The 24,938-nt window shown below is 39.4% G+C and overlaps 1 protein-coding gene across 1 annotated transcript in view; it reads right to left on the bottom strand.

The window, feature by feature from the left end:
* The window catches only part of CFAP95 (cilia and flagella associated protein 95), a 67,684-nt gene extending 43,504 nt beyond the window's left edge, over positions 1–24,180 (bottom strand). Inside the window, exons 1-2 of the mRNA XM_006734223.3 lie at positions 23,210–24,180; positions 1,659–1,767 (exon numbers count right to left, since the gene is read on the bottom strand). Coding sequence (XP_006734286.3) covers positions 1,659–1,767; positions 23,210–23,376 — 276 coding nt within the window. The 5' untranslated portion in view covers positions 23,377–24,180. The remainder of the gene's footprint in view (positions 1–1,658; positions 1,768–23,209) is intronic.
* Positions 24,181–24,938: the final 758 nt, after the last annotated feature.

Genomic DNA, 24,938 nt, shown 5'->3' with positions numbered 1-24,938 from the left:
TTTTTCTTAACATATCTTGCATTATTTGTCTCAGAGGTACAGATCTGAGACTCAACAGTCCTGCACAATTCACAGCGCTTAACAGAGCACGTACCCTCCCCAGTGTCTATCACCCAGTCACCCCATCCCTCCCACCCCACCCCCCACTCCAACAACACTCAGTTTGTTTCCTGCAATTAAGAATTCCTCATATCAATGTTTTTTTAAGAGTCAAAGATGCTAAGTGCATGCCAGGAAATGTGTGCTTTGCCTAACTTGCTCTTGTCCTGACTACACAGCCCCATGGCTCAAGAAAGCAAGGCTAAGCTGGGTTTGGTGGGGCAGGGCTGAGTGGCTACCAACAGAACTGAGCATCAGACTTGGGAACCCCTCCATGTGCTGGCTAGTGACCAAAAAGGCAGCCTGGTGTAGAGGCAAGAGGCCAATGTGGAAACTGAGGAAACCATCAGAATGCCCTTGAGATTTGAGCTATAGGGCAAAAAGACATTGAGCAGCACAAAATCAGGATGTCAATGAGACACTGGTGTGTGTGTGTGTGAGAGAGAGAGAGAGAGAGAGGAGGGGGGAGGATGTCTTGCTTTAGAGATGTCTTGGTTCCTGTAAGTGTCCTTGATTCCATTTCCAGGCAGCTGCATCTTTATAATAAATGTCCATTTTTTCCAGCTATCCTTATTATTCTCTATCCATTGTTAACTATAAAAGGCAGGAAGAAACAAGCATGAGCCCTGCTAAGCTAATTCATTCCCATCACCCTGGAGAACTGAGAATCTTCTAGACCCATGTCCAACATAGAATTATGGATCTTCCTTGGCTTGCCCTATTTCAAAATGGCCCTGCCTTTGGGGGCAGAGTATGATACAAACCCAGTCTTCTCAACACATTTGCATCTGCTGTAGTCAAATTACCAGCTCTTCAGCCCCAAGGTCATCCTATAAGGCCAAACTGAGTCTTCAACTAGCCCAAATTTCTTGACACTGTAGGACATAAAATTTGGGGGCCTCTGGAGAGGTGAGTTCCTGCCTTACACCAATTGGGCAGGCACCTAAATAGCCAAGGAGTAACCCACTCATGACACTTCAAACAGGAAGTACTCGTGCAATGAATATTCCTTTTGGAACTGGGTCATACAAAAGTTAGGAGAATAATACCAGCGTGTTTTAATAACTCACAACTCTACTGCCTTACGACAAATACAAGGACTTGAAATCAAAGAAATGAATTCAAAGTCTCACTCTTCAACTCCCTAACTGGGGACTTTAAGTCACTTAACCTCTAGGAGTTTCTCCCCCTCTATAAAATAGAGATAATACCACCTACGTTACAGGGTTATTGTGAAGATTAAAGGAGTCATGGAACAAAATGCTGTGGCTGCAGCAACAGCATCATAACAGCATGGATGGTATCTTGAGCACTTGCTATGTGCCAGGCACTGAGTCAACCACTTTATTTGCTTTATCTCATTTAATTTCTCCAACAACCTTATGACATGTGCACATTTTACAGGTAACATCATTGAAGCATCCAGTGACTGAGTCACCTGCCTAAGTACCCAACACAGCATGGAGGGGTGGCACCAACAAAGAGCTCCTCCCTTTATTTTTCCATGTTTCACTAGGAAGAAGATTCAAGATCTAAAGAAATCAGCAGCAACTACTTACTGGGGGTTCATCAGTTCCAAGTCGCCAATATGTTGAATTACACAGTTTTTTAATGTTTTCAGGACCCTCTATATCATAATCTTTTGGATAGGCTTCTCTGTCATGGTGCCTTGAAAAATAAATTAGAATCTGTTAAGGGGTTTAGCTTTTTTTTTTTAAATCACATATTGCATTTAAAATTTTTAATAAAATTATCCAATGAAAATTGACGGCATTTGTGACATTGTTTTAATTATAAATTCACTGGATGTGGGATATATAAAGTATTTTCCATCTCTTTTCAAGTAACGCTGAGGCTACTTCCTAAAAACAACTTAGCACATGTGATAAAACTAATAATATCATAAGAACAATACTTATCCAACACAGCAATTACTCAGTGACTCCAAAGAAGTGAACCTTATTTAATAATGTAGATTAGTTACCAAAAGTAAATTCTAAAATAAGACATGGTAATAAATTAGAAAGGCAACTTGCCACTTTAGCATTTTTTTCTACCATGAATTTTAATTAAAAGTTTTTTTTCAAAATGAGAAAGAGCAAAGTATCTGCTCATATGGATTTATAACATGTGCTTCCTGTTTCTAAAGAGGGTTTAAAGGAAGCTGACAATTAAGCATAAGCTGGAAAAAAACATGTAGATGGAAGAGGGAAAAATATTCCAAATACCTTGACTAAAAGGGTAGATAGAAACGATAATAAAGGAGAGATTTGGGAGGAGGGGAAGAAGAAGGAGGTGGAGCGGCCTGCAGCGGAAGTAGCTATTTTTACATAGCTTTCTTGGGTAAGATAAAGGAAGCTGAACCCAAACATCCCTCAGAAGGGACCTTGCTATTGAGGGGTACAGGGCTAGGATTGTGTAAGGGATACTGAGGTAGCCCAAAATTCATCCATCCATCCATCCATCCATCCATCCATCCATCCATCCAATTGTCCATTCATTCAGTCAATATTTTAAGTACCTACTACATGCCAGGCAGGGGATGCAATGGGGACCAAGCCTGATGCAGTCCTTGCCTTCATTGCTCACACTCTGGTGAAAGACACAAACAAAATTCTACAGTGTGAGCACAGGGTCATGGAAGCAGAACAGCATCCACTCATCTGGATGGGGCATGCTAATCTAAGTCAGGAGGCCCTTTAGGGCCTGACCCTCCACCTCATCCCACTGTTTTGGGGCTGGGACCCTGCACTGCATTCAAAGTACACCCTTGCCTCTCCACCTCTGAGATGAGAGCAGAACACTGCATAGAACACAATAGGAAGGGAGCCTAGGATGAAGCAGCAGAGCTCAGGCATGTGAACCCTCTGCCCTCCACACATCTGAGCATTAAATTGCAGAACACTAAAAGCATTTTGGTACCATATCAGCATTTTCCGAGAGCCTCACAGGAAGGTCTCACTTTAGTCCTTAGGTGGAATACTGAACAACATCAAGAACCAGTAATGGTAGAGTGAATGGGGCCATGGGTTTGAGTCATTGCTCAAGTCCTAGCTGTGTGACTTTGGGCAACTCACTTAACCTTTCTGTGTTTCCATTTCCACATGTATAAAATGAAGACAGAAATAAGACCAATAAGATTTTTGCAAAGTGAAAAAAATAAAAGCAGAAGGTCCTTCAAATACTGTAAAGTATCATAAACACCTATGTATAATGAATACTAATCCAGCTTTAAAAAATTCTGGTGTACATGAATTGCAACTTTATTTTTTCCATAATTGTACTTAATTTCTTTTCTAAGTGCTCATATCACTAAGATGGAAAAACCTTAATCTTGGTCAATTCTGGATCTCTTCCTACTCTCAAGGGCCTCTGTGGTGCCACAATGCCAAGAATCCATCTTTGTTGTCATCATCTCTCCCTGCTGACATCGGTGGAAATCTCCTCATTCTCCTGTGGTCTTCCATTATGGATCCATGCAAATCTCTGCTATGCCCTTCTGGTCCTGACACATAGACTCTTGCTTAGACTAGCACTCTGCCACAAGCGTGCCATTATCTAAGCCACCAAGAACCTTCATGAGCCACCAAGAACCCAGAGTTCCTGGAAAACAGATGCCATCCCTGAGCTGTTTGCCTGACCCCTCAAGAAGATTTCATGTCCCCCTCACACTGGGCTTGGGGGATACACACAAGCCCCACAGTTCAACAGCTCCAAAATCATTTCCCTAGGAATGGAGGGCTAGGCAGTGATAGGTCCCACCTGCTTGAGAATTTCTAAAGCCTTAACCTTTCCAATTTGGGGTCCCAGACAAACCCACACATTTTCAACTTCTCTGGTGCCCTCCATCTTCAGTCCATGAACTCTTCATCTACCATGGGACAGAATAGCCCAGCTCTTCATCTATTCTTCCAAATCTATGGTGTCATCCTAAGATCCAAGTTTTTGAACCCCAAACCCAAGAATTTGGTGTTTTTGTTGCCTGCTGGGTCTTTCACCCTGAGGTAATAAAACCAGAATATCTCCCTGGGAGCATAAGAATGAAGAGGAAAAGCACAGTCAACCTTTGAATGTGTGATCCTGGTGCTCATTTCTTCACTAGCTACCATGCACAATGCCCAGGGTACAGAGTGTTTTAAAACATGAGAGTGTCTTTTAACTATTTTTTAATCAGCAAAAAAAGAATATAATCCATCTTTGATTGTATCCATCTTTATAGCAGTGTAGTTATAAACTATCATTTTTAACTTTTTTTAATGGAGGAAGGAGCCCATGAAGGCAAAGATAATTAGTGTCCATGAAAGTCAGAATGTACCATAAATTAAATTGTATTATAACTAGATTATTACAAAAGATGCAGATATGTTCCTTTACTTAGAGCAGTCTCGGTACTAAAAGTCCAACACTGAAAACACGAATCTATAATGAAAGACTTTCTGTGGAGAACTGAGCTAATACAATTGGCATCCCCTAGTGCCTGCCAGTTGCCCACAAATGTTGTGCCCACTGTCTGCAGGCTCTGAGAAATACACAGCTAAAGAAGACTCGCCCCTACTTCTAAGAGCCTAGCAAAGAGAAATAAACATGTTTAAAAATTATAAAGTATATAAAATATAATATAAAATATAAAAAATAAATATTTACTATATACTAAATACATGTTTAGTATGTATAAAAATATAGTAAAAGTGATTAGGGTATTATAAAGAAAATGTCAGACTTAATTAATTCCTTGATTTTATTATGTCAGGTGAACACTGGCTTGTGCCTCAGTTTCCCTGAGATGAACCAAGAATCATACACTGAGGAAACAAATGAATCAATGGATTGAGAGTCTCAAGTGAAAAGTGACATGTAAATGCAAATTATTATTATGTGTACTAATACTATGTCTATCTACCATATGCTTTAGTTGGGTGTTTTTCAATACTTTGTTAATGCCAATTAAACCTTATAGCATCTTCATGAGACATATATCAAGGTATTATAATATATAATAAAGTAAAATATAAATAAATACATATATACTTTATATAGCCTTGTTCTCCTTGCTACCTGCATTTATTAATGGTCACTATACAACCAGCCATAACCTGTCATTTATTGCAAGAGAAATTCATTATGAGAAAATAATAAAATAAAAATTATAATAAAATAAAATTTACAATGTCTCTGGAGCAGTAACTTTCAAACATTTTGAGCACAGCCCCCACCAAATCCACCCCAACCCATCTTGAGACACTGGCCAATGTCTGAAGACATTTTTAGTTGTTGCATCAGGGTGGGGTGGGTTGTTACTCGTATCCAGTGGGTAGAGGCCAGTGATGTTACTAAACATCCTACCATGCACAGAACAACCCACCACCCATAACAAAGAAATATCTGCCTCAAAATGTCAAAAGTGTCAAGGTTAAGAAAGCTCCAGGGAACAGTTATACCAAACTCTTAGATCAGTGGTTCCCAAACCTGTTTCATGGAGCAGCAAAACATTCCCCCCCAATTTGTAGAACCAACATAAAATTGCCAACTTTTGTTTTGACAGAAACATTAAAAATGAAAAATCATCTACTGCCTTTAATAGGAAGACCTCTAACACCAAAGATAAGGAAAAACAATCTCAGAGTCCTTTAAACCAAATAAATTTAGCTATACAAAAAACTTGCCAGATTGTCTTCACAGTTAGTCTTATCACCTTGGATTAGTAATAAGGTCATTGTTGACCAGTACTGGTCTAGTCTACTGACTGGCTTCTGCAGATATTAATTTGTCCAGACATGAATTTGACAGCAGCTGGTCAGCAGTCAGTTCAAGGTCAAAGATGCTTGAATACAGGTATTTCGTGCTGCGGACTGAAGGAAGAACTATGTCTTCCATGTCAAGCATGCAGGTACTGGCTGACCTTCTTGCTGGGAGAAGGGTCCACAGGGCTCCCTGCCTTCAGTGCCAGAATCTTCCTTGACAAGCAGCCTTGCTTCTGCTTAGGACCTTCCTCCATCAAGGCCAGAGCTGAGTGCTGTGACTCTTTCTCTATATAAGAAATCTTTATGTAAGACAGCCTCAACTATAAGAGATGAAGCTTGCATTCTATACCCTATTGTGGAAGAGATGGTATGAATATGAATAGAATTGGGAATGGGGAAAGGACTGACAGGACAGGATCAGAGCTGCCAACTGTATGAAAAGGAGCTTGGAACTATGACCCTATTTTCAAAAATGTCACTTAGACTGCTTCAGAGGGGATTAAGGTCAATACAATCTAGTAGGTTAAAGATAGCATGAGCAGGTCCCATTCTGGACAAATGCCCAACATATGCTGTCGGTATGTAACTTCCCATCACCAACTCTATATAATCACCTGAACCCTTGAGATCCTGTTCTTCCTATCTTTTCAGACCGAATGTAGTCCCAAGTAATGCCCTGTCAAGAGACCAGGGTCTGTTTCTGGGGTCCTTTGGGAGCTTGGATTTCCTATCATAAGAGTTGGATGACTCCAAATTGGATCTGCAAGCCCCCCTTGAGTAAACACATACGATCCTAAAGTGAGTTGCACAACTAAACAAATTCGAGTTCAGAGCATTCTCAGGCAAGGACCTGCAGCTCCCCTCAGGCTGCCCCAAACCAGAGTGGTCCAACTCCCAGTGGAGGACAGGGTGGGGTTAGGCCATCAGATTCTCCTTGCAGGAAAGGAGACCAAGTTGCATTCTCGTGGACCAAGTGACACTCAAGTTACACTAAAGTTTACACTCACTTTCCGTAGTCCCACGTCTACATGGGGGAAAAAAGTGGGGGTTTTGAACAAAACCTTTATCTCTGCTCCACCTTTCACATTTTTTTCTTTATAATTATGCATTAATGAATCTGCCTTCTCATTAGACTAGGAGTAGCTTAGATACAGGAATTACTCTTTATTCATCTTTGTGATCTCAGTGCCTAGCATAGTCTAGCACATTATAAATGCTCATTAAATCTTCAGTGATTGATTGATTGAATGTTCTTACATTGTGGTACTGTCACCTTAATATAAATGTTGAAAGCAGAGGCTTTCAAATGTGTCCATAAAAATAAAAAGCATCCCAGCTCACTCTGCAAAAGCACACATAAAGAAGGAGTGATTATGCATATAGAGATGCTAGTCCTTTGCAACAAAGACTTGTCTCCAGAGGAATTATAAATCTACTTGCTGAATGGGAAAGCTCTCAACATACATATGCATAACACTGATTGCAGTGGGGGTGTGAATCTGAGCAATATCTGACATGAGAACAATGAAAATCCCAGCCCTTCTAGCTTCTAGTTACTTGACAAGAGACACATTTTCTTTGCGGATTTCAAAGATGTTAAAAATGTTTAGTTAAGACTCCAGATGGAAGAATATATTGATTTTAAATTTTAGAGTTATTAATGTAGTTCACAACTACTCTGTCAGCTATTGTATTTTCTGATATAAATCTAACCCATATAAGAAGAGAAAGATACCTTTTCTATTAGGTTTTATAAACATCTGCTATCTAGAACTTTAAAAGAAAATTACCCCAGAGAGTCAGCTTTATTTCCTGACACCTCAGAAGCATAAAACCAAGAGAATCAAAGGCTACAAAAAAACATTTGACAATGCTCTTTAAAGATTTCATGGGAAAATGATTTACATGCCAAGGTAATGTTATTTTAGTGGTACATTCATCAAACTGACAAATGAAGACTTCTAGATGTATTTGCAGAGTCATAAAGAAAATCTTACGTCCTTGGGAGAACTGGTGACATTTCAAACTTATGAAGAGGGACTTTGGTTTTCAATGTCTCAAGCTTTTTGTGATTTGAGCATCTATACCTAAACTGCACTCAAAAGAAAACCATTTGACAAAGGCAGATAAGTGAAGTCATTTTCTTCACTGGACATATATTGAGTGGCATGTAAATAAGACCCATCATTATTATGGATTTTCTTAATAGAAAATCTTCAGAAACAGGAGGCCCTACGGAGAATATTGGGAGGAAACAAAAAAGAATATAGTAGTGGGAGCCTGTGTCTAAACTGTTTAAATGTTAAATAAATGTTGTCAGTCTAAGTAACTGCCAAACACATGACTTTGAAAACAGCTGAAGGGACATGTATTAGACAGGGTGACACTGTAATTGATTAATCCACCTGGAACACTTTTAGACGGAAATGAGGTACTAAGTATACTGGGAGTGGTGAAAACCAGGACTGTCCTGGTCAAAGCAGGATCAGGAAATTCTGTTACTCCATGTTTAAACAACTGGTTCTCAATGATCTTAAAATCCTAGGATGTTTCTCGGAGTTTCTTTGATCTTCCCTTCCAGAATCAACTTATACTGACTGGCCAAAGACACTCTGGGAGGTAGAAGAGTAAGACTAAAGACAGACAGAGTTTTTTTAAGTGTATTATACATTAGTAATTACAGTAGTCCACAGAAAACCTTGATAGTATATCTTTCATGAATGGCACGAAGACCAGTTTGTCCCCCTGCAAAACAAAAAGCAAACACCTCATTACTTGTATGAGCTCCTTCCCTAGTCTTAATATTACTGGTTTAAACAATTTGAATTAACTATTCTAGAATAACATCAAAAGATTGTATTATATGAGTTTAAGGCCCATTTTAATGTACACTTGTGTGAACCCATGAGCAAGGCATATTGACTAGGTATTATAAGGTTCTTTGGTTTCAAAGCAATTCATTTCATTCACATAGAAACAAATGAACAAACTGTTCTTCATAAATAGAATCTAAAGTTTAAATATTCTTCCATTATGAACATAGTTATACAAATGAGCATTTTCCCCATGTCTTCCTAGAAATCATTCAAAAGTAACAAAGGAAATGGAAAAATTAAAAGAAAACTAAATTTTTGGCAAAGTCAGAAGTTATAATTCCCAGACCACACCGTGTGCAAGGGCTCCCATAAGCAGCCAAGATCCATTCAAAGACAAATGGAACCAAAGAATTTGTCAGAGACAGGTGGAAGAAGTGAAGATAATAGCCTGTAGGGAGAAATCTCACTGATGAGATTGGTCAGAGGTGGGAACTCTTGGAGTGACAGCCAAATTATATTTCCATGGTTATGCAAATAAATTCACTGAAAACAATGGGAAATGCTAGATAAAATACATTTTTAAATCCTAACACATTAAAAGTATTTAAGAGCTGAAAATTCAGTGGGGGAATTTCCAGGTCAATTTTTGGATGAAAGCCTGTAACCAAAGGGTTAAGTAGAATTTCAAAACACCCAGTCTGCTGATGCCTTCAAGGTGTTTGCCAAAACTGCACATGGACAATGACTTCAGGGCTAGAAGAACAAAAATCTAGCCCTAGAATCCACGTAGGAGTGAGCTTTATAAGAAAGTCTTCCATATGTGATAGACATTGTGCTCACCAATATAATTTCTCCTTCTTTCCTGGGAATACAAGAGATTAAAATTCCCAGCTCTCTTGCAGTTAGTGGGGCCATTTGACTAGTTCTTTTTTTTTTTTTTTTAAGATTTTATTTATTTATTTGACAGAGACAGACACAGCGAGAGAGGAAAAGAGGGAACACAAGCAGGGGGAGTGGAAGAGGGAGAAGCAGGTTTCCCGCAGAGCAGGGAGCCCAATGCGGGACTGGATCCCAGGACCCTGGGATCACAACCTGAGCCAAAGGCAGACGCTTAACGACTGAGCCACCCAGGCGCCCCATTTGACTAGTTCTGGATAACAAAATAAAAATGAGCAGAAATAAGATGTGTCCTTTCTGTGACAGTGAAAGCTTTTGTCCAATTCTCAATTCTTTCTTCCCCTGCCAGAGCAGTCAATGACTTTCTAGAGCATAGAGCCTGAATCAGCCTGAATCCCAGAGTATCTATGTGGAAGAGTGCCCCCTCTCCACCAAAAACTTACAGATGACTTTGTGTGAGCAGGAAATAAACCTTTATGTATTAAGCCCCTGAGATCTGGGGGACTGTTATCACAGATTAAGTTTAGCCTATTCTAACGCAGAAATCAGTACCAGAAGTGGGGTGGGTGCTACTGTAACAAAAATCTAAAGTATATGGCCAAAGACAATAGAAAGCTGATATTGCAGGCTGGAAAGGTAAAACATTTCATGACCACAGTAGGCAAAGAGTCAACTCATGTACCTGGTGAGACCGAGAAAGAGATTGAGAAAGCTCATGAGTTCCGTGTGTGAACTGCGATTGTTTTTTGCCAATGTATTTATAAAACAGAGAGAGGTAAATTCAGTAAATTGACTGGTTTACAAGAAGGTAAAGAGAAATGAGAGTCCTAAAATTTGGGACCTGAAATGTTAGAAGATCGAGCAACTTTTAGATCTCAAACAGTACGAGAGAAAACTCAGATCTTTTTGAGACAAAGTTCTATCAAAGCTGAGCCTTGTAGCAAAGTTCATCCCATTGTTAGAAGCTCCCAGTGAATTAAGCTGCATTCAAGCAAACATCTGCCTAAGGAGATAGTCAAACAGAAATTCCCAGGGTTTCTGATTTCTGTAACTACAGCAGTCTCAAAGTGATATTCAAGGTATTTATTATAGGAGAAAAAGTAAAGAAATAAAGCAGAACTTTGTCTAGAAAGAATTAACAGTGAGGTTATTACCAGTTGGAATTGACTGAATTCAAACAAATAAGCTTATGAAGTTCTTAAAAACTGTTCTTCCAAGTTAGCCAGGAGTCTGAATTTAAAATCCTTTAACTGTTCAATATTTAAAATATTCTTTGGGAGGCTCCTGAGTGGCTCAGTCGGTTAAGCATCCGACTCTTGGTTTGGTTCAGGTCATGATCTCATGGGTTGTGGGATAGAGCCCCCCCCCCCCCGCCCAACTTTGACCTCTGCATGCAGCAGGGAGCCTGCTTTAGATTCTCTCCTCTCCTTCTGCTCCTCCCTCTCCCCCAAGCGTGCGCTCTCTCTCTTTAAAATAAATAAATCTTTTAAAAAAATATTCTTTGGCCCCCAAACTTTTGGAACTAGGAAATGAACTGAGAAAGCCGAACAGTTCACAGGAGGGCATAGTCTATAACATCCATTGCAGATGTGGTCAAGAATAATAGAAAAGACCACACACAGGGCAGAGCCAAGGACAAAGAGAACAATGGGAAAGGGAAGCTGCTTCAGAATGCGGGTCTAACAAAGAACATTCCTGGGGCGCCTGGGTGGCTCAGTCGGTTAGGCATCTGCCTTTGGCTCAGGTAATGATCCCAGGGCCCTGGGATCGAGCCCCATGTCCGGCTCCCTGCTGGGTGAGGAGTCTGTTTCTCCCTCTCCCTCTGCTGCTCCCCCTGCTTGTGCTCTCTCTTTCTCAAATAAATAAAATCTTTAAAAAAAAAAAAAGAACATTCCTGACACCAGCTTAGGGCTCTGTGTACTGGACAGGATTTAAGAATGTAGACAAATGACAGTCTGTCCCTTCCATCCTTATTTCTGAGCAAGGGTGCTTATTACAGTTATCTTGTCCCTGTCCCACCATTGTACATTGGGAACAGAAAATTTGTCCTTTTCCTTTATGGTTTTCTGAATCACATAGAGTTACAGCTAGTCTACAGCTAGACTTAGTAGAGAGACAATAGCATAACATGTGGAGATCTTGAAATTTTGACCTGTGACTAGATAGAATTTGGGTCATTATCCTTGGATAAATAGGTGAACATAGTCTGCACATGGAGTGTGAAGCCAATATTTGGTGACCTGCCTAAATACAACTTAAAGTACACATGGAACTTTTATAAAAATTAAGAAAAAATATTTTAATATGTTTGAAAGATATAAATGACAATTCAATAAAACTAAAAATTTATAACACATTTTTAAAGAGATCCTTCTTCAATCTGAACATACTTAAACACTTCAAAGATCAAAGATCAATACAAATTTAAATTGTTGAATTTCTAAAAAATACCAATAAATTGAAATACCACTTACAGGAATCCATAAGATATAGCTATAGCAGTACCCAGAAAAAAATTCTAAGCTTTAAGTACTTATATAAATAAAAATGAAACAATGAAAATAAGTAAAACATCTAATTCAAAAACATAGAAAAAAGAACAAGCAAGCCAAAAGAATCCAGAATGATATAATAATTCAAGATAAAAGAGTAGTTAAATGCAGAATTAAATAAGTTAGAAAACAGAATAAATGAATAAGTAAGCAAAATAAACACATCTAAAAAATTAAGAAAAAGGGCAGGAGATATAAACAGAGTAGAGGGTTATAATATCCACACTGTGGAATATTATTAGGCAATAAAAAGAAATGAAGTATTGATAACTTGCTACAACATGGGTGAAACTTGAAAACATTATGCCAAGTAAAAGAAGCCAGTCACATAGGACCATATATTATTTTATTCCATTCATATCAAATGTCCAGAATAGGCAAATCTATAGAGACAGAAAGTAGGTTAATGGTTCCTAGGGCTTGAGGGTTTAGGGGATTCAGGAGTAACAGCTAAAAGGAACAGGATTTCTTCTTATGTTAATTAAAATGTTCTAAAATCAATTGTGTTGATAGATGTACAACTTTTTTTTTTAAGATTTTATTTATTTATTTGAGAGAGAGAGATAGCCAGAGACAGAGCACGAGCAGGGGAGAGAGGGAGAAGCAGGCTCCCTGCTGAGCAGGGAGCCCAACATGGGGCCTGATTCCAGGACCCTGGGATCATGACCTGAGCTGAAGGCAGATGCTTAACCGACTGAGCCACATGGTGCCCCATGACAGATGTACAACTTGGTCAATATACTGAAAGCCATTGAATTATACACCTTAAAAGGATGATAATGTATAGTATGTGAGTTGTATCTTAATAAGGTTGTTAAGAATAGGAATAACCGTCAAAATAGAAGAAAAATTTTAAAAGCAGTAAAGACTACTTTCCATAACTCTATGCAAATATATTTGGAAAGCTAGATGGCACACATAACCTTCTACAAAAAGTAACTTACCAAAATTGTCCTCGGTAGAGACAGAAAGTCTAATAGACAATTCCCAAAGAAGAAACAAAGAAAGATGTCAAAGAAAAAAGAGAGTTACCCATCAAACAGTACCATGCCCAGATGATTTTATTATGGAAGGAAATTTCTTATTTGTACCTTAATGTCTAGCAGGATGTTTGACATGCCCTGATCTCCTCAGATGTCAGAGGTAAAAGGCATTGATAGGGTTGATAAGACCTGTAGTGGATCACATTACATTCACTACACTCATTTCGACATAAGTGTACAACAATCACAGGCAGCTTTTCCAAATTATTTATATTTATTGTAAGATTATTTAACATACAGGGGAACCTAAGTGGCTCAGTCAGTTAAGCAACGACTCTTGATTTTGGCTCATGATCTCAGGGTCGCGAGATCGAGCCTCATGTCAGGCTCCGTGCTCAGCGGGGAGTTAGCTTGAGATTCTCTCTCTCCCTCTCCCTCTGCCCCTCCCCTCACTCTCTCTCTCATATAAATAAATCTTTTAAAAAAAGGACGGTTTAACATACAAAATAATGTAACTAAAAAAAATGCAATCTATCCAGACTAGATTTCTCTACTAAATCACACAATACATATACTTCTTTCAAAGTCTAGAAGGAAGGCCACAATATGTTAACCTGTAGAAAATAGCCTTCAATGAAATTTTGGTTGCTTTGTCGACATGCACCCCTACAATGAGAGCAGATTCCACTAAGCTCTGAAAGCTCAGGATTATTATGCAGTAATGAGTAGAGAAATCCTTTTCTGTGACGATCTATTAGGAGGTTTGCTATTCACCCCCTTGCTATCAATGACCATATGTCAATTAGCTAACCTGAGTGTGTTGGCCTTAGATATATATTAGCTCTGTTGTCCCCACCCACCTGGCCATAGAGTTATGGATATGTAACTTAGGCATCATATATACAGATGATTAAATGCTATTAAGATGCTGTGACCCTCCCTAGAACTAGAAGTCACAAATCTTGTAATCATACACTTGACATCACTAGAGACTGGTAATTATGCAATCAAAAATGCCCACACCTATTACCAAACACTCCAGTGGAAGGGGTAGTAATGCTTTCGGTTGACAATTAACTAATGTGCCATCTTTAGTTCTCCACGTGAACCCTAGGAGCTAGAACAGTCTCCTCTAGAGAACCTGTCCTGGTCCAGTAGGCCTAAGTGCTCCTCTTGGATGTTCCCAGAGCATCCTGCTTACCCTGATCCTAGTATGCACAGTGCATAGTACTTGCCTGGTCAGTCTTCCCTACTCCTGTCTCACAGTAATCTTGACCTTACTGTCAAATCCCAGACTCAGCAGAGTGCCTGCAACATAGCAGTGGTTTAATAATAAATATATTTTTTCAAACAAATGCTATTCAAAAAAAGAGCTATTTAGAAATAAAAATATTTTTAAGTGATTTTTTTTTTCAAAAGCTGATTTAATGCTTCTGGCTCCTGCTTGAGCATCTCAGTATTTTTCCAAGTGTTTAAAAAATTCTGACAAGGGCGCCTGGGTGGCTCAGTCGTTAAGCATCTGCCTTCGGCTCAGGTCATGATCTCAGGGTCCTGGGATCAAGCCCCGCGTCGGGCTCCCTGCTCAGCGGGGAGTCTGCTTCTCCCTCTCCCTCTGCCCCTGCTTGTGTCCCCTCTCTTGCTGTGTCTGTCTCTGTCAAATAAATAAAATCTTTAAAAAAAAAAAATTCTGACAAGCCATTCATACATTTTAATTCCAAAATATTCTTTCTACCACTTTATTTTATTTTATTTTTATTTTTTTAAAGATTTTATTTATTCATTTGACAGAGATAGAGAGCGAGAGCACAAGCAGGGGGAGCAGCAGAAGGAGAGGGAGAAGCAGGCTCCTCGCTGAGCAGGGAGCCTGACAACATGGGGCTCCATCTCAGGACCCCGGGATCACGACCAAAGCCAAAGGCGACACCCAACCGACTGAGCCACGGAGGCGCCCCTTCTTCCTACCACTTTCTATGAAAGAAAGCTAAATTCTTAGCAATAAATAAATAATATTATGTTAACTCTTCCATTTGATTGAACCTAGAACAATCTGATTAGGGATCTAACATCTTACCAAAGAAACATATATAAATCTCTGCCAATTAATGGTTAATGCATCAAAACTTAGTTAAGTTAAAATAAAGAAATAACACTGTGTGACTCCTAACAATTAAAATGTAATTGTATTTCAAAATGAAATCAGGGAAACAGTAGTAAAAGATTAGTGTCTAGCAAAAACAGTAATACAATATTCAAATCTACTCAGAACTTTTTAAAGCATTGTAAAAATATATTTCTCTAATGTCTACACAAGATTTCTGTTTTCTGTCCATTATACCTAAAATCAATTTTTTTAAAAGTGCATTGTGTAGGTGCTGGTTGGGTGGGGTGGTGAAAGTTTAAAGTCAAAGTAAGAGCCAATGTAGGAAATCCCTAATATATTAATGTGTATATTCTAAACTTTTGCTATAAAATTGGGTGTTTGGAACATGGAATTCATTCTCTACTATAGTAGCTATCTATAGGATATAGCAGATAGTGTAGAAATCTCTAGGATAGAATGGGATATAGTAGATATCTATAGGATTTTGAGCTCAGCACTCCTTTCTCCTGGGTATATCCATCTTATCCGATGGTTATTGGAGAGCTGACATATTTCCACCTAACCCTGCCTATTTGGATGACCCCAAATAGATACTTGGCCCAAGGATGCACATCTAACCTGAAATTTTTGTATGCAGAACTGAAAATACCTTAAAACCGACCTTTTTTTTTTTTTTTGTAGGATAAAAATATAGATAAAAATTCCAGAACTGCAGCAGCCATGTTTTCTGTAGTTTTCAATGATAAGATGAAGCAAACACACAAAGAGGAGGAGAGAGGAGAAATTAGAGACCTGTTTGCATTTGCATCTTTTATTCCAGTTGTTCCTAAGGTGGAGCTGCACTCTTGTCTTCCTTCTTATCTGGTAATCAACCATTCCATGAATCTAATGCGCTGATTCATTCTCCTCTTGTTTCCTTAGGCTCAAGCTGAGTATCTGTCACTTGTAATCCAAAGAAGTCTGACCACCTCACACAGAAAAGAGTACCAATAGGTGGCTTTCCTGGCCAACTCGGAGTAGTTTAATAATACTAGCTCTAGTGCTATTTAAAAACTTGAGCCCACGGCGCCTGGGTGGCTCAGTCGGTTAAGTGTCCGACTCTTCATCTTAGCTCAGGTCTCGATCTCAGGGTCGTGAGTTCAAGCCCTGTGTTGACTTCCACGCTGGGTGTAGAGCTTACCTAAAAACAACAACAACAAAACCTTGAGCCCTAAGCCTGGGTATCACAGCATCCATAGATTGAACCTCACCTTATCAAAATGTCACTAGGCCCCACATTGTTCTTACCTCCTCCCTCATGCCCCACACCCTTACCTATCCTGCGGAGTGGTCTTTGGTGGCCCCTATGGGTGGGGAGGATAGTCCCAAGAGTAAGGTGGGGGATAGTCCCAAGAGTAAGTATAGGGTAGGCTCAGGCAGAGGCACTTGTACACAGCAATGGTCTTTCCTAATCCAAGTGCATGCACATGTGGAAATGCCTGTCCCGTAACATTCTACCTTACAAGGGTTCATCTTGCAAGCAAAACTTGCAAGATGTTTTATTTTGGCCGCCAGTTAAGTTAAGCAAAACCTCACATAAAGGTCAAGGCACAAGAATTCTATAACCCCCAGTTTTCAGGAAGAGAATTTGATTGAAATTTCATAAAAGAGAATAGCATTGAAAGAAAAATTCAGTCAGGGCAAAAGGATGCAGTGTGCCCTGGATTTCATCTTAAAAATAGAAAATAAGGTGCTTCCCCCCAAAACTACTACATTCAAAGTCATTTGTGGGTATGTGCGTATGTTGAGGAATGAGAATGTAGGACTAGATTAAAAATAACTGTGGCGTAGGATCTACCATTATAGAACAGAGACAAGAATGAAAGGGTGGTTAATCCGAATGAATGTGAATAACATCATCCTTTTTACTCAACATAAAACTAGCAATTAAAAAGATATTTTAAAAAGACTCATAATAAACCATGAAGAGTGACTCAGACTCTAAAAGAGATGAAGCACTGTGTCTACATTCTGATCATTTAGAGAATGTTTGCTTCAGGGGAAAAGCTGTAGCAAATGATATCAAATTTTTAAGGTAATTTTACTTTATTCCTATTATGAAGATAATACATGTTCATTATGGAAAATGTAGAAGTGGCAAAGAGGAAAAAAGAAAAAGACAAATAATCCACATTCTACCTACCATCCAGTAATAAGTATTTTGTGTTATGCTGAATGTCCTTTCAATCTCTTTTCAATGCGTATCAACATATACCTTTAACAAAGGAATTCATTACATCCTGTTTTTTGTTTTGTTTTGTTTTGTTTTTACCTATAATGAGACTGTATTTTCAAATATTCATCTTTTCACTTTTCTTTGCTTAACTCTGTAAAATAACCTTTGCTTTAATAAATCAGAGGCATCCACATTTGTCTCGGGAAGATTTAGGATTGTTTTGACAGGAATATGAAGGAAAATAAAGCATGGCTGATTAACTTCTGACTAACAAAATGGAATTTTTGAGTCCTAAGTGAGATATTTTTCTTCAAAGTCATTGTGGAGAAATAAAAGGACAAAATTTCTTAAGCTGCTATTAACAAGACTCAGAAGCTCCCAAACATAGCTCAGATAAGGTGACCTTACAATTTATCTTTTAAAGCAGATCACTTTAGAAAGTGAAAGAAAAGGCTTTGAGTAATTGTCAGGTCAACGGCAGTAAACTCTCCTGGGCACACCCCCGCATGCACACACCCTCTCCACAGGGTATCTGACAGAAGCTGTCAGAGTGCCGCTGCAGGGCTGCTGTGTTGAGAAAGGAGGTGCCCCTACCACAGGGGCAATGGGGTGACCAGCCTAAGTCAGGGGCGTGGGGAGGATAAGCATGACATGGGGATCTGTAGTGACAATAAGAGCCAAAATGGAACTAAGTCTGTAAGCAGAGACACCGGGTCCTCAACAAAGTGGATTGGTCACCAATTCAGGGTGAAGGCCCAGAAGTTGGACAAAGGATGACGTGAGCAAGAACAAGGACCCACACATAATCTGGGGGCCTCACTCCCCACCGCCAAAATAACATACAACGTCAGTCACACACACACACACACACACACACACAGATGCCACTGGGGAAAGGAGAGTGTGGAGGATGAAGGACTCAGAAATAATGGGCACCATTTTGAGAGACTATTTTAAATTAAAACAAGCTGTTTAAACTTGAAGAGACAGATACCCTATAGTTGGCAAGTTTGAATTTTTTCCTACTAACTAACAATGAAAGCCATGAGGATCAATTTTAGAAAATAAATTTTATATATGCATCTGAGTTGTGTGCAAATTTCTAATTCTGCTACCCACTTGATAGTGAATATATTTGCATGTCATTGGTCTACTATTACATCATCTCAAATGGTCACATGATATTATAATTTAGAATTGTTTTTTTAAGCACGAGTTAAGAAATCAAAATATCTCTTTAAAGTATAAACTCATTTGTCCCTATATAAACTCAAAATCTTCTTAGTATCTGTCAGTCCCTGATAAGTTATGCACCGCAAGTAGGAAGAGCACAAGTTTAGCTCCCAATTTTAAATTCTTCACCATTCAAATCAGAAGAAGAGCACATTATACTCTAAGTTCACTTATACAGAGGTGAGCAAACAGGCTTCAGTGTCGTCCTGTTATATCAGGATCAGGCTATGAGAAATCGATTCTCGTTTTATTATGAATTTATGGTGTCCTATAGACTTTTACCTCTGGGCCTTTCTAAAGTATAAAATAGAGGGTCCCAACCCAGTGCCTTTTGGGTTTCTGTGTGTGTTCATTCTATCTGCTCATTTGTTCATTTCTTTGATGAATGTTAATTGAGCACCCACTATGTTCTTACCCTTTGCCCTGAGGCTTGCTCTTTTCACTTCTCATTATTGACCAAAAAAGCCTCTTTAAAGGCTCTTCTCTCTTCTCTCCAAAGTCTATGCTGTGTGCATGGAAACCACATAAGCAAACTTCTTTAAAATATACATAAAATAGGAGTTAATAATCATTCGGTTGAGGACCTGAGCTGTTAAAGGTAGGAGGATGGAGGCTTGGTGGAAGGGGAAGCATTTACGGATTTCAAAAAAGAGGCAGGCTGCACCATGTGGTTACTAAAGGCTTTCGGATTTGCCTTTTCATCCCATTTTGTGAGTGTGTACTGGAGATGTGAGGAGAAGGATGCTGGCTAGAGAAGGGCTGGGTCATCCTACCGTGGCCCTGAATCATGTGAAGGACTCCAAATACTGCCAGGTTAGTCCCTGAGAAAGTCGCTGAATAAATACAGGAAGAATGATACAGCAAATTAGAAAATGCATCTCTATTTTCTTTGCAAGTACGCTAATGGTACCTTGTGGCCTTGAAAGCGGGTTCTCTGTGCAGTACCTTAAATAGACATGAACTCCCTGTTCAGACAGCACAATAGAGTGTAAGTCTGAAGAGCATCACAGAAAGCTCTTTAATTTCTTTCCCCAACCCAAATGATTTTTCTGTAGAAATCTGTAAAACTATGAACTTCCCTACCCCACAATGAACACTGAATTTTATTTTTCTTCCTTTTTTTCCCTTTCTCTTTCTGTTTTCTTCTTATTATAGGGAGGTGGGGGGGTGAGGAAGGGAAGAGTAAAATGCACAGGCTCTTTAATTAGGGCTTAGACAGGGGAGAAAAGTAATTGAAATATACATAAAATTAACCTGAGCTCTTAAAACTAGGTGTCACCATGGAGACCAGAGCATGAACTGTCTCCATGGAGACTCGAATGAATTTTTGGGCTTTAAATTATCATCACTTATTACCTGATGTCGATATGGGCAATGAAGAGATGAGTTAAAATACATATATAAAAATATAAGAAGTAGCCTCACATCAGAGAATTTATTAAGGGCAAATCTAGTTGTTCTGGTTCTTAGAATTCCATTATTCCAATGAATGTGAAGATACCCTGAGAGAAAATTTCCCCCAACTCAGAATTTTTCATGGAATCATCTAATGATACAACTCCACAAATGCTACAGGAATGAATAGAGAAAAATAATTTCTAGAAAAGGCCTCTCTCATTCAGAAGCATCAGTGTGATGCAGGTGAAATGGCCCTGTCCATTATAGCTGTAAGGAAGAGACAGTGCCTAGGCAATGCCTTATTCCAGTAATGCACCAGAGATTCTTTTAACAACCATTTTGTGCATATCACTTTATCAGGTCTATTATATACAACTGTTTTTAATATGTGAAGTGAAGTCAGACAGACTTGTATTACATGCAACATAAAGAGAAACACAGAAATCATGCAAATGCTTAAACTATATAAGCAGAGGTAAATAAGAATCTTTCCCAGTTATAGATTCTACTTTGCAAACCTAGAGGTACAGTCATTTAACTGATCAAATACTCAGCCGAGAGGCCGCTTGAATGCTATATCATAGATAGTAAGTATTCATCAATTAAATAAAAATCACTCATAAAAGATTAAAATTTAATAAGAGTTTCAATATATATATAATAAGTCAATAGAAAACAAACAATTATGACCAGAATGCATAAAAACAAAATAGTTGATCAGATCATTCATTTGGAAGTTTATATAATTTGAACTTTATATAGTTTTGGTTTTTTTTAAAGACAGATTTTGGTGACTTCTTAGATATGGAAGGGAAGCAAGGATGACAACTGCATAGTCAGCTCAAAGAAATCAAGTATTTCTCACATTTTATGATAAGTTCTCATTATTTAGGTGGTTATATTCTATAAAGTTGTCACAAATAATTAGCAAATACTGAACCATTGCTCCTAGGGGAAATAAAGGAGTAGGTTCCTGTGAGCCTCTGCTCACATTTTCATCAACCAATCAATATATAACCTGGTTTTATGTATGTTTCTGTTTAAATATACCTTATTTGATATCTTCTGCTGATTCATTCACATTGAACTCACAGCACTGTAACTCATGACTGAATGAAGCCTGTGTGACATCTATTTTCTCCACAAGGCACATCACAGCCTTCTTGCACATATCACTAGATAGCACTCCAGCAGTAGGTGGCTATATCAACAATGAAATCAGCAACAAAAAGCACAAAAATGCTAAATAGATCATGAAAAAAAAACATACTTGTTTACAGTATGAGAGCTGAAACAAGAAGGCAAAGTGTCACTTTGATCTAAAAATGGGAGAGTGACTAAAAAATTTTGCCTCTCTGCACATGTCCATAAATGACCACGAAACTGCCTTGAGTATTGATTTGGGGTTATAAATACATTTTAGCAAGTAGGCAAATTCACAAATACAGAATCCGCAAATAATGAGGATCAACTGTACTTGCGGACTATAGAGAACTATTTTTATTTCCCTACGAGGTTGCTTCTTACTATTCCATTGCACTTGCCTGTGAGTGCAATGTTCTCTTTTGTGTATCTATGGAGCTCCTATTCTTCCTTCTAAACCCTGCTCAGGAAACTACACACACACAAACCTCTTCCTGTTACCTTTACCTCTTATACTCATCTCTATTTTGCACAAATCAGATTATACTGAATTTAATGGCATTCTCCTTTACAGGTCTACGAAATTCCTTGAGGTCCATGACCATGTCCTAACACACGTATATAACCTTTACTGTGCTTACTATGTGCCAGGCTACATGTTAAAATGTGCTTCACAAACAATACCATGTTTAATCTTACAAAAATCCTATCATCCCCAATTTACAGTTGTAGAAACAGAGGCCTAGAGCATTCATGTGACTTGCCATATCACATGCTGCAGAGTTGATATTCAAACCTAGAGTCCAAATGTGTAATCATTATCCTAAAAAATTAGTATTAGCTACCATATGTTTTTGACTGCTTACTATGTACAAGCATGGTGTTAAATGCTTTAGACAAATTAACTCATTGAATCCACTTTATCTGTCTCTGTGTCTCCAACACATAGCAAAGTGCATGACACATGAATGCTTGTTGAATTTCCTCCTGTTCCCAAACGTTCTTTCTAAAACTAACAGCATAAGAACTCTCTACATTCTCAGCAGTGACCAGAATGACTTTCCGTGTTAGACCACATTTCTCCCCCACCAAATTCCTCATCTCCTTTTCATGTATGTTCTTCGGTGGTTTTGCTATTGATGTCTACGATGTCCACAAGTCATGGTAGGGCAGAAGAGAGCAGAAACACTGTCCACTTGAAAAAGTTCTTTGTCTTTAACACTAATTTCTAATAGTGATTTATATTATGACCTACATCTTTATAGAGTAACAAAATCATGGAAGAGCTAAGTGTTTTGCTTGAGGTCTATGAGGTAACCCCTATATGAGGCTAAAAGGATTTTCTACTTCCCAGTAGAGCTTTGGATTCCAAATCTATCTAGCCTCTCACACTCAGTTCAAAATAGGCAGAGAGTCAGTTTTAGGGATGAGAACTAAAAGTAGGGGAGTGGGCTTGTAGGAAAGTGGAGAGGCTGTAGAAAGTTTGCAAGGCAGAAACTGCAGGGTTCACATACATTACATGAATAAATGGGATCAAGGAGGGCTTAGACAACTCATCTCCCTCCTGCTCTCCCCTAATGGACCCTTCCTTTCATGAGTAAGTACTGTTATCTCAGAAATGTGATTTCTAGGCCTTTGCAAACACCCTCTCCTCCATCGTCGGTGAGGGTGATCTATAACCTCTGGTGGACAGGGACCTGCAGGGCAGGTCTCAGTGGCAGGGCAGGGCTCTTGGAGGCTTTCCTATCTCTTCCTGCGCTGCCCCAATTCTCACTCCCACCCTCTTTACCTCTCCTTTGAAGATCTTTCTTCCCTTTCTTTTTTCTCCCTTGTCTCATCTCCCAGTCCTCTCACTTGTCTCATCTTTTTCTTTCTCACCTCTTCCTTTTCCCTTTCTCTGCTCTTCCCTTCCTCTTTTTTCTTTCTCTTCGCTGTTTATTCCATCCTCTCCACCCTTGCCCTCTCTCTATTACTTTCTCTCCTCCCCCATCCCTTCCCCCAGCAGCCGGGAACTGCAGCGAGCTCGCTCACCAAGAATACACCAACACGGGTTTCGAGTACTTCTTGTGATGGGAGCGGAGGGTGAGGGAGCCCTTGCGCTCCAGCAAGTCCGTGGGTCCGAGCTCAAACCAGTATTGCCTACTGCTGCACCAGTCCTGACAGGAGCTGCCAGAACTGTCCATTGAGGCGGGCCACATTCAGACCTCGGAGGATTTCTTTCTGCACCTATTCTGCTCCCCACGGCAACACCGACCAGGATTCGGCGTCTCTGATCTCCTGAGCAACCTGGGGCGGGGTCAATGGAGGGGGCGGGGCCAGTGGAGGGGCGAATCCCTCAAACCTAATAACTCCGCTTTCCAAGCACGTAGTTACTGATTAGAAAGAAACTACATTTCCCAGAATGCAACGAGGGGTGCGACCCGCTTACGGAGAGGTTGGGAGGGACGTCCTCGGCCTCCTGGGATCTGTAGTTTCACCCTACCACCAGCCTAATCCTGAGAGTGGCCGGCGGAGTTAAGGGGGACCGCCGGGTCAGGTAAGGGTTAAGGAGACATGAGCCCAGAGCAGGTCTGCTCTGGCTGTCCTTGCAGAAGTTCTTTTTACCATCCATCATCTGTTGCCACCACATCTTCTACTTACAAGCATGTAAGTTTAACCAAAAGGGAGCAAGAGAACACCCCTCAAGCCCTGAAATATGTCATTTATATAGATTTTCTGAGGAGGAGCAGAATCATTCAGCAAATCAGCTAAAAAGTCTGGGGATGAAAAAGCCCTGACTGATTCTGGTTTCAGCTACTTTCTCAACCTTTATGAGCACGAGTTTCTTCTTCTGAAAAAACAAAGTAGGGGATGGGACCGAGGAGGGGGCAGGGTGAACACAAGAATCTGAGGTCCCTTCAGGCTGAAACGCTGAAAGACCCAACCTCTAGCTACAGCGCAGGGCTCCAGGGCATTCAGCTCCCTGAGACCTGCCAGTTCTCATTTTCACACTTGATATTTTATGACAACACAAATTCATCACATTATTGTGTTGTTTAATATGTGACAAGGAGATTTCAAAAAGATTACCTATGGCATTGCTTTCAAGAAATGATTGGATAGCTGTTTTGTAGGAGGAAGGTGCTTATTTCATCTTTGACTTTCCAAGAGAGGAATATTTAAGGCATCAGAATTCTCCTCCCCAACTGAGTTGAGCACCATAAAGGCATTAGTGGACTTCATCATGGCCATCCCTCTGGCCTGGCATGATGCTTAGTACAATGCATCATTTCAGAATATGGATGAACAAATGAATGAATATTACATTTGAGTACTTTAGATTTACCTGGGCTTCCATATATTCCAGAGGTGTCCTACTTTATGAAGACCACATGTACACAAAAATTCAAACTTAAGAACACAAATTAAGAGACATTTCACATTACAAATGGATTCTATAGTTTGCAAAAGATTTATTACAGCACTCCTGTAAATAATGAAGTGCTCTTCCGGATCAGTTTTCACAAATTTGATTACACACAACTGCTAAGTGCTTCTCTGTGGCCTGTGGTACCCAGTGTGGGCGCCTGTGGTATGATAAGGCCCCTATTTTACTGACAGCCACAGTTAAGCCATGTTATTTAAAACCAGTTAAATAGTCCACTGTCACCAGCGAAGTGCTAGTAGAGTACTGAGCCTATTTTAGCCCTTTTCTTCTTGAAGAAATGAAAAAGAAAAATAGAAATTAACTTTAAAAAGCTAAATAAGATCCATGCTAAGG

The sequence above is a fragment of the Leptonychotes weddellii genome, chromosome 14 (genome assembly GCF_054177405.1).
Source record: "Leptonychotes weddellii isolate Sample4059 chromosome 14, ASM5417740v2, whole genome shotgun sequence".
Taxonomy (NCBI): Eukaryota; Metazoa; Chordata; class Mammalia; order Carnivora; family Phocidae; genus Leptonychotes; species Leptonychotes weddellii.
This window is presented reverse-complemented; position numbering and strand designations above follow the sequence as displayed.